We start from the raw sequence: 12,545 nt of genomic DNA, 5'->3' as shown, positions 1-12,545 counted from the left end.
AGCATAGGGTTTGCTCCTGGCAATATCCAAACTTCTTTAGCTTGTAATGGGTGGGGATCCCCATTTCAGTGTGGCCCTACTAGCATAGAGCCAGGAAGAACGCAGTGTTCAAGTCTAGGGAGCTGTATGTTTCTTATTGGTTGTACCGCCAATACAGGAGAGGGGGGGGGGGTGTAATCCTAAGCCCAGGGGTAGCTTGAGGAACCCTTATAGTCCCCTTAACGTCGCCAAATCCTAGTCCTGGGCTGCACTTAAAGCAGGTTTGGGAACCATTGTCCTATGGTTATTTTAGTCTCGTCTTAATACAGATGGTGTGGAGTTATGTCCCGGCTTACAAAGGATGAAATGTTTTTGTGATATTTTAAAAGCTGGGCATTTATCTGAACAGCATCCTAAATCCCATGATTGACCTGTTAAAGCTGTTGTCTCCTCATGACAGTGGGCAAAATTCTCCAGCTTCACCTGCCTCTTCAGTCTGGCCACATGACTGGATAATCCTAGGCAATTACATTCAGTAAAACCTACTCCTCTACATTCCTTATTCAATCTGATACATGGAAGAACCTAGGACCTGGTAAAACTGTAAAGGTTGCGAGATGCTTAGTGAATTTTGCCCTGTCTCTCTCAAAACGGAGAGCAACATCACTAGAAATGTTTGTTTTATTTTATTTTGTCTTGGAACAATTTTATATTGTTCTACAGAATGAGCCAATGACATTTTATTTATTTCCCAATATAGAAATGAATTTGTGTATGCTCTGCAAATGTTACATGGTATACTCCTCCAGATTATTATTTCTTATTCGGTAGTTATAAAATTCATGTCAGTTTAGTGTACCAATCTATACAACATGCCTTCCAGGGCTCACAGGATCTGCGCTTCCAAAGCACAGGAAGCTAGACCTCTTGCAAGAGAGAGACAGAACGCAGTACAATACACACTTTGCAGATGCAAGAATTCTTGTAGAGTTTAGCACTCAAAGTAAGTTTTGGCTTTTCTAACCAATTTTCATGGAAATATCCTTGTAGCAATTCTGTACTGCGTTGCACATGTTTAACCCTTTCTCTGCCAAAAGGAGCCGGCAGCAAACACTCTATATCTAAACCACAATTTCTTTTGGCAGCAAAAGGCAAACTACATTATCAAATAACAGAAGTCTTTCAAAAGATGTTCCTTCCAAAAATGTTTATCTCCATATTCAATATTTATTATTAAAATGTTTGACTATTTATATATTTTTTTTGAGTGGTTTCTATATTCATGGTTTTTAATAAACACTGTATAAGGATATAGGATGAGGAATGTTTAAATTAGTGATTAAAGAAAGCAAAATGTTTTACAAGGTAGACATGTCAGTACCACAATAAACTCTTGATCTTTTGTTTGCCTTCTAGCTTACTAGTAAACTACTAACAAACTGCCATTTTTACTGCAATAGTTCTTTGCTCTGTTTGGGGAGGACTATCTTAAAGTAAAAGTAAATCCTAGCGTTTTACAAACTCTAGGATTGACTATTGAAACAAATAAATGGGACTTTGATTCATGAAGTATAAGATATTTCATGTAGAAAGCTCCTTTGTTTCAGTCTATCACCGTTTTTAGCTGCTACAGCAGCCTACGGCTAAAAAATGTTTTGCTAAGAGGTGACGTTTTCACCTCCTTAGCCAATAGCCGTGCAGTAATGGCTTGGGGCCTGTGGGAGCCGGATTTACTGCACGGCTATTGGCTAAGAGGTGAAAACGTCACCTCTTAGCAAAAAAATTTTTACGCCATGGGCTGCTGTAGCAGCTAAAAACAGCGATCGATTGAAACAAATAAAGGAGCTTTCTATATGAAGTATCTTTATACTTCATGAATGAAAGTCCCCTTTTATTTGTTTCAATAGTCAATCATAGCGTTTGTAAAACGCTAGGATTTACTTTCACTTTAAGGGTGTAATCTTAACATTTTTTTGAGTTCTTCCAGATTTGACTTGACATTTATGTTTAGAGAATATTTTTCCCAAAAACAAGCCTGGGCTGCACACGTAACGTGTGTATTCATTCAGCAAATAAACTAACAAATCAGAATACAAATGTAATGTGTGAATGTGACTGACAGCTTTAACTTTCCAGGGCATGTGTTTGATATATTGTACTCTTAACTCTCTTGATGGACATCCTTTTGCTAATTGACTCTCTCCCTCATTACCTCCCTTTTTTTGCTTAATTTCCTCTTACGTCTTTATTTCTGCTTGTCCAGTGTTAACGTAGCCTCATTTTACTAATTTCAACAACATATTCAGTTTTACAATAAAGAAACTAAAAAATTTCTATCATACCTGTAACATGCTGTTTGCTTTTTAAATTGCTTAAATGTAATTGTACAACAAAAATATAAAATGCATGTTTGTGCACAGCTCACTAACTGATTGAGGGCAAGCTATATTGCTGAGTATTAACGTTCCAATTACTTGAAAGGTCATTGCAGTGGATAAACACGTTTTTAACACGTTACAAATTGTTCATATGTAAAAAAAAAAAAAAAAAAAAAAAAATGTTACTTAAAGGGACAGTAAAGTTAAATCTGAACCTAAATTATTATCAGTTATTTGTAAAGCGCCAACAGATTCTGCAGCCCTAAATACATTAGACAGAGCTTGAAATTTTAAGCAATTTTTCTTAGTTCACTTGGTATCAGGCGTGTGCATGTATCTTTAGTCAACTGGCAGTGTTTGCAACAATGTCTATAGTGGTTATACATAGTTGCATACACTACTGGCATAGAATGATAAAGATATGTGCACGTTCCTATTGGCCTGCCTAGATTTACTATTCAGAAAAGGGATACCAAGAGAGTAAATTTGTTAATAGACATAAATTGTTTAAAATTGCATACTCTATCTCAGGTTTCTTCAAACATTTCTCCCCCCCCCTCCCCCAAGACCCAGTGCCATAATAACACATACCTTCACGACCCTATTTTTAATGCTTGGTCTGTACATTTCTAAAGTCATATACACGATAGCTGCACGTTTTGGCAAAGTGATTAAAATGTGTACATACCTTATTCCTGATTGTAGTCAAACTTATAAGTGTTTTTAAAAGGTAATGACACACACACTCACCACATACACTCTCATACAACACACACAGGTCACAACCCAATAAACATGGTGCTGCAACCCAGTAATGGGTCCCGACCCGTTGTTTAAAAATCCCTGTTCAATCTGAATCGTGAAGGTTTAATCCTGACTTCACTGCCACTTTAAGTAGCTTTAAATATTTGAGGCCCTTTCAGTTTGTGTTCTTTCACCTGTTTGCAACGATTTGAACTGTTGTACACTGTAAAACGCTGCAGTTATCAGTACCACATAATGATATATTTATTTTTTTTCCTTTTTCTTCTTCTCTTGGCTTTCTTTTATATTAGGATTTCTCTGACCTTCCATTTAAATGCTTGAGTTACATAGTAATGTCATTGTTTCAATGCATTGTTTTCACCCTTTGTATGGTTACCACCAATCACCTGGCTTTGTTATGGATCAGTAGGGTTTAACATTTTATTTCTTAAGCAAAAACTATTGATTAGATTTGACAAGGATTAGATAATAGGCATTTAGATAAAACTGAAAGACTTTTAATTCCTATCAGGTTCAGAGATTATATATTAAAGTATATTTAGTGTTATATTGTATGTAAGTAAATTTCTAATGAGCAATGTTTTAATAAGATAATGTGGCCTCAGTCCACACACACACACACTTCTTTTTTATGAAACGATGAGTCCACGGATCGTCTTATTTACTAATGGGATATTCACCTCCTGGTCAGCAGGAAGAGGCAGAGCTGCTATATATAGCTCCTCCCTCCCACTCAAGTCATTCTCTTTGCCTACGTTAGTGATAGGAAGAGGTAAAGTGAGGTGTTAGTTTAGATTCTTCAATCAAGTGTTTATTATAATTTTTAAAGTAGTGCCAGAGTGTGCTGCTTTGTTCTAGGGTGTAGCCATAGCCATATCAGTCTCTTCAGTAGAGCTTTTGGTGACTTTCGAGCAATGGGAACTGGTGGGACATAATTCTCACTGCGCCTCCCATATTCTGCTGACCTTACCAAGAAAACCTGAGGGATTTTATTCAGGATTTTCGTTTATTTACAGGGCCATGGGAGGGAGAGGACCTCTTTAACCTGGGAACTGCCGTGCTGCCAGGCAGAAGATGAGGTAAGTGTTAACTTTTTTTCTGGGAAGAGTAAAGGATCTCAGAAAAAGTTTGGGCACTTCTTTATTTAGATCTCATTGAATTTGGGCTGAGTTTCTCCTTCGTCTCTCAGGAGACTTTATGGCAGCTGGAACGCAAGCACGGGGTGACATGGGTCTCCTCTCCTGCGGTCTTATTTAATATTAGAGCTGACAGTGGGACTAAATTGAGTGTGTCAATATGTGTTCTAGAGGATATAGACGGACTGAACAGCTGTTGCAGCTGAAGCTGTTCAGTCTGTTGTCTTGCTCCCGGTAAGGCTATTCTTAGAGATAGCAGACTGAGCAGTTTTTATTTGCAGTTTACAAATTTTATATTGTTACTCCCGGTGCCTTTACATAAACAATGGCGACCGGGAGATAGCTGGTGAAACGCCCATGAGGGGCGGAGTTTATAATGGGCGCCAAATACACTACTTCCTCCTTACACTTATAAGACAATAGCGAGGAGCAGAGAATTTTAACTTTAGAGTGTGCGCCCTGCAGTGGGCACTTCCTTCATATCACTTCCGGTTATCGGAAGAAACGGTGCAAATGTTTGTCGCAGTTCTTGCGCTTAAGATAGTGCCATGACAGGGGCAAGATTGGCTAGAAGGGCTGTCTGATGCCTCAGCTGGGAACGAGGGTCTCGTCTTCAGACTGCGGTGTAGAGAGAGTTAGACAATCACTAAAGTCCTCTCATATTTATTCAATATTTTCTGCATAAAAATAAAGTGACTCTTTAAAATTTAAAGAGACAGTAACGCTTGCTATATGTTGCCTTTTTTTTTATTAAACAGGTTAAGCCTATTATTCTGCCATATGTGGGTCAGATTTATTATGTAAGGGTAAATTACATTTGATAACACACATGCAGTGCTCTGCGGTTCTCCGCAAATTCCATCTGGAGTTGCGGAGCAAGATATTGTTTTATATTTAATTATTCTGCCATAGGTGAGGCAGATTGATTAAGGAAGTGTTCATTAAACTTTCTATCACACATGCAGTGTCCTGCGGTTCCTTGCAATTTCCATCTGGAGTTGCTGCGCAAGATATCGCTTTTTCTTTTACAAAGATATGACGAGTCCACGGACTTCATCCTTACTTGTGGGTTATTAACCTCCTGCTAACAGGAAGTGGCAAAGAGCACCACAGCAGATATATATATATATATATATATATATATATATATATATATATATATATATATATATATATATATATATCCCCTCCACCCTTAGTCATTCTCTTTGCCTGTGTTATACTAGGAAGACATGGTAAAGTGAGGTGTTAGTTTTAGTTTCTTCAATCAAGAAGTTTTTTATTTTAAATGGTACCGTACGCTGGTTCCCACAAGACTTCTGAAGGTAACCATGAGACATCTTCAGTGTGGACCGGTTTCATCCTACAAGCAGCATTAAGGTATGTGCAGCCTTTTTTTCTGAAGAGACTTGATATATCAGAACTGGCTGGCATTTATTTCCCTGTATGGGAATGGGGTAAGCAGTATTCCTATGTTATATAAAGGGTATTACTGGAATCCCTAATTTTATTTAATTTAATGGTTGACTTATGGGCATTGTGTGACACTATGGGCATTATAAAAAAACGATACATAATGTTTTTTCAGATATTTATATATTTATTTACTGGTGCATTTGAGGGGTTGTATGGCACTAGCTGATTATACTTAGGTGTGAAACTGCTTTCCATGTGTTTGGGCCTACTTCAGCATCGACCTTAAGGGGCGTGGCTTTTTTTTCGTGCGCTCAGATGCGCACTTCCTTCAGGCTAGGCAGCAGCAAGCAGTAACTCCGGTGGCTCCTGGACTGTGCAAGCTGGTCTGAAGTGTTGGAAAGTTATTTTGAAGTACCCTGGGGGCAGGTAGGCGCCACAGCAGAGCTGTGGCGAGGTGCAGAGGGTATTTTTGTCTATAAACTGGCTAAATATTAATATTTGTACTTTAGAGCCTTATTTCTGCCCTTGCTTCAGGGTGCAGTAATTTTTGGATAAACCAACGATCTTAGGTTAAATTTTGAGATAATTTAACGTTTTTTGATCATTTTGGAAAATTGTTCACTTTTTCTTAAAGGCACACGTTTTTTTCTAAAGTTTATTTTTATGCAATAAATAAGTGTTTAAACTACTTTTGTGGTATTACTAGTCTGTTCAACATGTCTGACATTGAGGATTCTCATTGTTCTATGTGTTTAGAAGCTATTGTGCAACCCCCTCTAACATACTTGTACTGAAAGGGCCTTACAATGTAAAAAGCATATTTTAAATAAAGAAAGTGTGCCTAGGGATGATTCTCAGTCTGAAGAGAATCGGGATATGCCATCCAATTCTCCCCAAATGTCACAACCTTTTATGCCCGCCCACACAAGCGACGCCAAGTACATCTAGTGCGTCTAATTCTTTTACTCTGCAGGAGATGGCTGCAGTTATGTCAACTACCCTTACAGAGGTATTGTCTAAATTACCAGTGTTGCAGGGTAAACACAGTAGGTCAGGTATTAATGTAAATACTGAATCCTCTGATGTTTTATTAGCTATTTCCGATGTTCCCTCACAGTGTTCTGAGTTGGGGATCAGGGAATTACTGTCTGAGGGTGAAATTTCTGATTCAGGGAATGTTTTACCTCAGACAGATTCAGATGCTATGTCATTTAAATTTAAGCTTGAACACCTCCGCCTGTTACTTAGGGAGGTTTTAGCGACTCTGGATGATTGTGATCCTATTATGATTCCTCCAGAGAAATTGTGTAAAATGGATAAATATTTGGAAGTACCTACTTACACTGATGTTTTTCCGGTTGCTAAGAGAATTTCGGAAATTATTAGAAAGGAATGGGATAGACCAGGTATACCGTTTTCTCCCCCTCCTAATTTTAAGAAAATGTTTCCCATATCAGATACCATTCGGGACTCATGGCAAACGGTCCCTAAGGTAGAGTGAGCTATATCTACCCTAACTATACCCATTGAGGATAGTTGTGCTTTCAAAGACCCTATGGATGAGAAATTAGAGGGTCTTCTAAAGAGATTTGTTAATCAGGGGTTTCTTTTACAACCTACGGCTTGCATTGTTCCAGTAACTACTGCAGCAGCTTTTTGGTTTGATGCTCTAGAAGAGTCTCTTAAGTTTGAGACTCCATTAGATGACATCTTAGATAGAATTAAGGCTCTCAAGCTAGCTAATTCTTTTATTACTGATGCCGCTTTTCAGATTGCTAAATTAGCGGCAAAAAATGCAGGATTTGCTATTTTAGCACGTAGGTAATTGTGGCTCAAATCTTGGTCTGCTGATGTGTCATTAAAACATAAGCTTTTAGCAATTCCCTTTAAAGGTAAGACCCTTTTCGGGCCAGAATTGAAGGAAATCATTTCTGATATTACAGGAGGTAAAGGCCATGCCCTACCTCAGGATAAATCGGTTAAAATGAGGGGTAAGCAGAATAATTTTCGTTCCTTTCGGAACTTTAAAGGAGGACCCCCCGCTTCTTCTTCTTCTTCCTCAAAGCAGGAAGGAAATTTTACCCAATCTAAGTCAGTCTAGAGACCTAATCAGAACTGGAATAAGGGTAAACAATCCAAAAAGCCCTCTGCTGCTCCTAAGACAGCATGAAGGGGCGGCCCCCGATCCGGGACTGGATCTAGTAGGGGGCAGACTCTCTTTCTTTGCTCAGGCTTGGTCAAGAGGAGATCAGATTTCCTGGGCACTAGAAATAGTGCCCCACGATTATCAATTGGAATTCAAGGACTTTCTCCCAAGAGGGAGATTTCATCTTTCAAAGTTATCTGCAAACCAGATAAAAAGAGAGGCGTTCTTACGCTGTATTAAAGACATTCTACTATGCGAGTGATTTGTCCAGTTCCAAAATTGGAACAGGGACAGGGGTTTTACTCAAACCTATTTGTGGTTCCCAAAAAAGAGGGAACGTTCAGACCCATCTTAGATTTCAAGTGTCTAAACAAATTTCTAAGAGTTCCATCATTCAAGATGGAGACGATACGAACAATTTTACCAATGATCCAGGAGGGTCAATATATGACTACCGTGGATTTAAAGGATGCTTACCTTTATATTCCAATCCACAAGGATCATCATCGGTTTCTAAGGTTTGCCTTCTTGGACAAACATTATCAGTTCATGGCTCTCTTTTTCGGGTTGGCCACAGCACCCAGAATCTGCACAAAGGTTCTAGGGTCTCTTTTGGCGGTTCTCAGGCCGTGAGGAATAGCGGTTGCGCCTTATCTGGACGACATTCTGATTCAGGCGTCAACATATCATCTAAAAAAATCTCACACGGACACAGTGTTTTTTTTTCTGAGAACCCACGGCTGGAAGGTGAACATAGAGAAGAGTTCACTTGTCCCACAGACAAGGGTTCCTTTCTTGGGAACTCTGATGGACTCGGTAGCCATGAAAATATTTCTGACGGAGGTCAGAAAATCAAAGATTCTAAATACTTGCCGAGCACTTCAGTCCATTCCTCGGCCATCAGTGGCTCAATGTATGGAGGTAATTGGATTAATGGTAGCGGCAATGGACATCGTTCCGTTTGCTCGCTTTCATCTCAGACCACTACAACTGTGCATGCTCGGACAGTGGAATGGGGATTATGCGGATTTATCTCCTCAGATAAATCTGGATCAAGAGACCAGAAACTCTCTTCTTTGGTGGTTGTCGCCGGATCATCTGTCCCAAGGGACTTGTTTCCGCAGACCCTCATAGGTGATAGTGACAACAGATGCCAGCCTTCTGGGCTGGGGTGCAGTTTGGAACTCTCTGAAGGCTCAGGGTGTTTGGACTCAATTGGAGTCTTTACTTCCAATCAATATTCTGGAACTGAGAGCAATATTCAATGCGCTTCAGACGTGGCCTCAATTGGCTTTGGCCAAATTCATCAGATTCCAGTCGGACATCACGACTGTGGCATATATCAATCATCAGGTGGGAACAAGGAGTTCCTTAGCGATGATAGAGGTATCCAAGATAATCAGTTGGGCGGAGGCCCACTCTTGTCATCTGTCAGCGATCTACATCCCAGGAGTAGAGAACAAGTCCACGGCCCACCCTGTTCTTTTTAAGACAGTTTTTCTTTATATTTTTTGTAAACTTCAGTCACCTCTGCACCTTTTTAGCTTTCCTTTTCTCTTCCTATACCTTCGGCCGGATTACTGAGGGTGGAGGGGAAGGGAGGGGCTATATATACAGCTCTGCTGTGGTGCTCTTTGCCACTTCCTGTTAGCAGGATGAAATCCGTGGACTCGTCATATCGTTAAAGAAAGTAATTTATCAGGTAAGCATAAATTTAGTTTTAGATTAATTATTCTGCCATAGATAGAGGCAGATTGATTAAGGAAGTGTACATTACATTTTTCTATCTCACATGCAGTACCTTTGGTTCCTTGCAATTTCCATCTGGAATTGCTGCACAAGACATCACTTCTTTAATACACATTCAAACAGGGCAAAGTCCAAGCACCATCACTTATTTGCTTAATATACACTTAAACACCTGTGGAAGGTGTGTCAACCTGATATGCAAATAACACCTTAACTTATGCGTCTTCTATACTTTATGCAATCTTTGCTTTTGTGCAAAATTCAGACTTCATCTGTACAATATTAATGCAAGACAACAGTTCGATATGGGAAAGGTAGATTACGTCTTACCCCCACTCCGTCGGGTCTCAGTGCTGGATATGTGTTTCCCTGTCTGAAAATAGGGGTCGGTCCACAAGAGCTGTATGGGCTTTAGTGCCTGCTCCCTCCTCGATCCCTCTATCTGCGACTTGGAAAACAAACGGCAATCACGTTGTAATCATAGATGAGTGCTCCATCTCTGCATCGGTCCACAGGAGCTGTTTACCTGTCAGGTCTCGCTCCCTCCTCGATTCCTTGCGTGACGGCTTCGGCTACTCAATCTTTATATATTTCCTTTCTTGATCAGTCGCTGCAAATGTTTTTTTCGGTGTTACAGGTTACACACCCCTCTTTCCTTCCACACAGGCTCTGACTTAACAGTTCAACCCTGTCTGTGCTCTCTCGATATGCCCCAAACTTGAAGTACAAACACAGTCAATTTACTGATACAGTTTTAAGCTGGCCAGTGGGCCAAATAAAAGTTAAGTTTTATCATTGTTAATCTGTCTGGTTATCACTTCTTTAATGTCATGGCGATACATGTGAACAGAGAATTAATGTTTCTGATAAATTCTGCAATGTTTGCATGCTATTTTAGCTTACCTCTGCACACGGAAATAAAAAGTTATTTTTTAAAAATTTAAAGACAGTAACGTTTTTTATGTGCTGATTCTGTTAAAGAATTCAGCTGTTTATTTGTGTAATCCATCCTTTGCGATCAAGGTGGTCCAAGAGGCCTTGCTAGAGGTCTATTGTTTTAGACTTGGATCCCAATGTGGTTCTACCAATCCGCTTCTATTTCTCATTTATTGAGAAATCGTTAGTTGATGAGGATAGACTTGTCCCAAACCTTTTTTCCTCTGGGCACATTCTGCTTAAGAGCATAGTGACAATGGTCAAAGGTTCCACAAATTTCTCATAAGGTGTTACAAAAGAAACATTTATAGCCCAGGTGGAGTTGTCGTGCTTTAATACATTGTCTATTCTTTTCCCGACGCTGTGAGAAAAAGTGTGCAAGAGGTCTTCTTCACTCAGGATAGTCTGATTGATTCAGTGGGGGTTGTTTCGAATGTTCTTCCCTGCAGCTAAGGAGGAAGATATTTTGGTAATACCGGGTAAGGATGAGGTAAATTCCTTTATCTGATCAAGAGCTTCTTGAGGAAGTTTTAGCTACTCTGGGTGGTTTCGACACCAGTAGATTTATCTAATATTACGACCCGTCATGGTGGAAGGATTCCTGTACCAGATAGGGTTATAGGGTTTTTTCTTCTCTTACAAGGTAACAAGAGGATAATAGAATCCCCTCGTTTGTCTAGAGTTTTTTAATTCGAAGGATAGTAGTTCCTTCGGGGCTTTATACAGATGACGGACCCTATGATTATTAGGTTGAGGGTCTTCATTGTCAACCTGCGGTTACTGTGACTACTGTTTCCAGTGCGGCTGCGTACTGGCCTGTTGCATTGTCTGTCTTCTATGGACAGACACCCCTCTCATAGGAATAAGAGAAGGGCGTTTTATGAGTAGGCTCCTTTAATGTAATATAGTGAAATTGGAAATTCTTTTATTCCTCTTTCCAAGCACGGAGACCCTATTGAATTTAGAATAGGGAAAATCAGTGTAAGCAGCTTGCTGCTGACACCACATGAGGAGCGTGCACCCGACCCCTAAGGGGGCAGGTTCTTCTCAATCAAGTTGGGTTTTGTAGATCATTATCGATTCGTGGTTCCCAAAGAGGAGGAAACCTTCAGTCCAATTTTAGACCTCAAGAGTCTAAACCAAACTTCTCAGGGTTCCGTCTTTCAAGATGGAATACATTTGTACCATCCTTCCATCGATCCAGGAGGGTCTATTTATGACAACAGGGGATTTAAAGGACAAATATTTACAGGTTCTTATCCACAGGGATCATCACAAGTTCTTAGGGTTTGCCCTTTTAGACAAACACTTCCAGTTCGGGGATCTTCCTTTTAGTCTGACCACGGCTCCCAGTATCTTCACAAAGGTTCTGGGGTCTCTTCTGGCTTTTCTAAGGCCACGGGGCATTGGGTGCCACCTTATTTGGACAATATTCTAGTCCAGGCGCCTTTTTTTCAACAAGCAGGATCCCTTACCGACATGGTGTTATCCTCAGTTAGCCTCGGCCCAGTTTATCAGGTTCCAGTCAAACAACATAACTTCAGTGGCTTTTATCAATAATCAGGGAGGAACAAGGAGTTCCTTAGTGATGACCGAGGTAGCTCAGATAATTCAGTGGGCAAAGGCCCATTCTTTATATCTGTCGGCGACCCACTTCCCAGGGATGGACTACTGGGAGGCGGATTTTCTGAGCATGCAGACCTTCATCCAGGGGAGTGGGAACTCCATCCAGAAGTGTTCTCCAGCCTGACTCTCAAATAGGGTCAGCCAGAGTTAGATCTCATGGTATCTCGACAGTATGCCAAGCTCCCGAGTGACGGGTTGAGGTTCAGGGATTCCCAGGCGGAACTGAAGACGCTCTGGCGGTTCCTTGGATCTTCAGTCTAGCATACCTATTTCCTCCATTTGTGTTTCCTCTTCGGGTCATTGCTCGAATCACACAGGAGACGGCGTCGGTGATTCTCGTTGCTCTGGCTTGGTCTCGCAGGACTTGGTCTCGCAGGACTTGGTCTCGCAGGACTTGGTCTCGCAGGTCTGGTG

General features: G+C 40.4%; 1 protein-coding gene across 8 annotated transcripts in view; it reads left to right on the top strand.

Annotated features, from left to right (window-relative positions):
- The window catches only part of LOC128638537 (cyclin-dependent kinase 11B), a 120,378-nt gene that overhangs the window by 48,716 nt on the left and 59,117 nt on the right, over nucleotides 1-12,545 (top strand). For 5 of the 8 annotated variants that reach the window (XM_053690549.1, XM_053690552.1, XM_053690547.1 and 2 more), the window contains exon 7: nucleotides 863-982. The exons of the other annotated variants lie outside the window; for them this stretch is intronic. In XM_053690549.1, the coding sequence (XP_053546524.1) occupies nucleotides 863-982 (120 nt within the window). The remainder of the gene's footprint in view (nucleotides 1-862; nucleotides 983-12,545) is intronic. 8 annotated transcript variants of the gene reach the window in all.

The sequence above is a fragment of the Bombina bombina genome, chromosome 8, assembly GCF_027579735.1.
Source record: "Bombina bombina isolate aBomBom1 chromosome 8, aBomBom1.pri, whole genome shotgun sequence".
NCBI classification, from domain to species: Eukaryota; Metazoa; Chordata; class Amphibia; order Anura; family Bombinatoridae; genus Bombina; species Bombina bombina.
The sequence above is the reverse complement of the archived record's forward strand: the minus strand, read 5'-3'. Positions and strand labels throughout refer to the sequence as shown.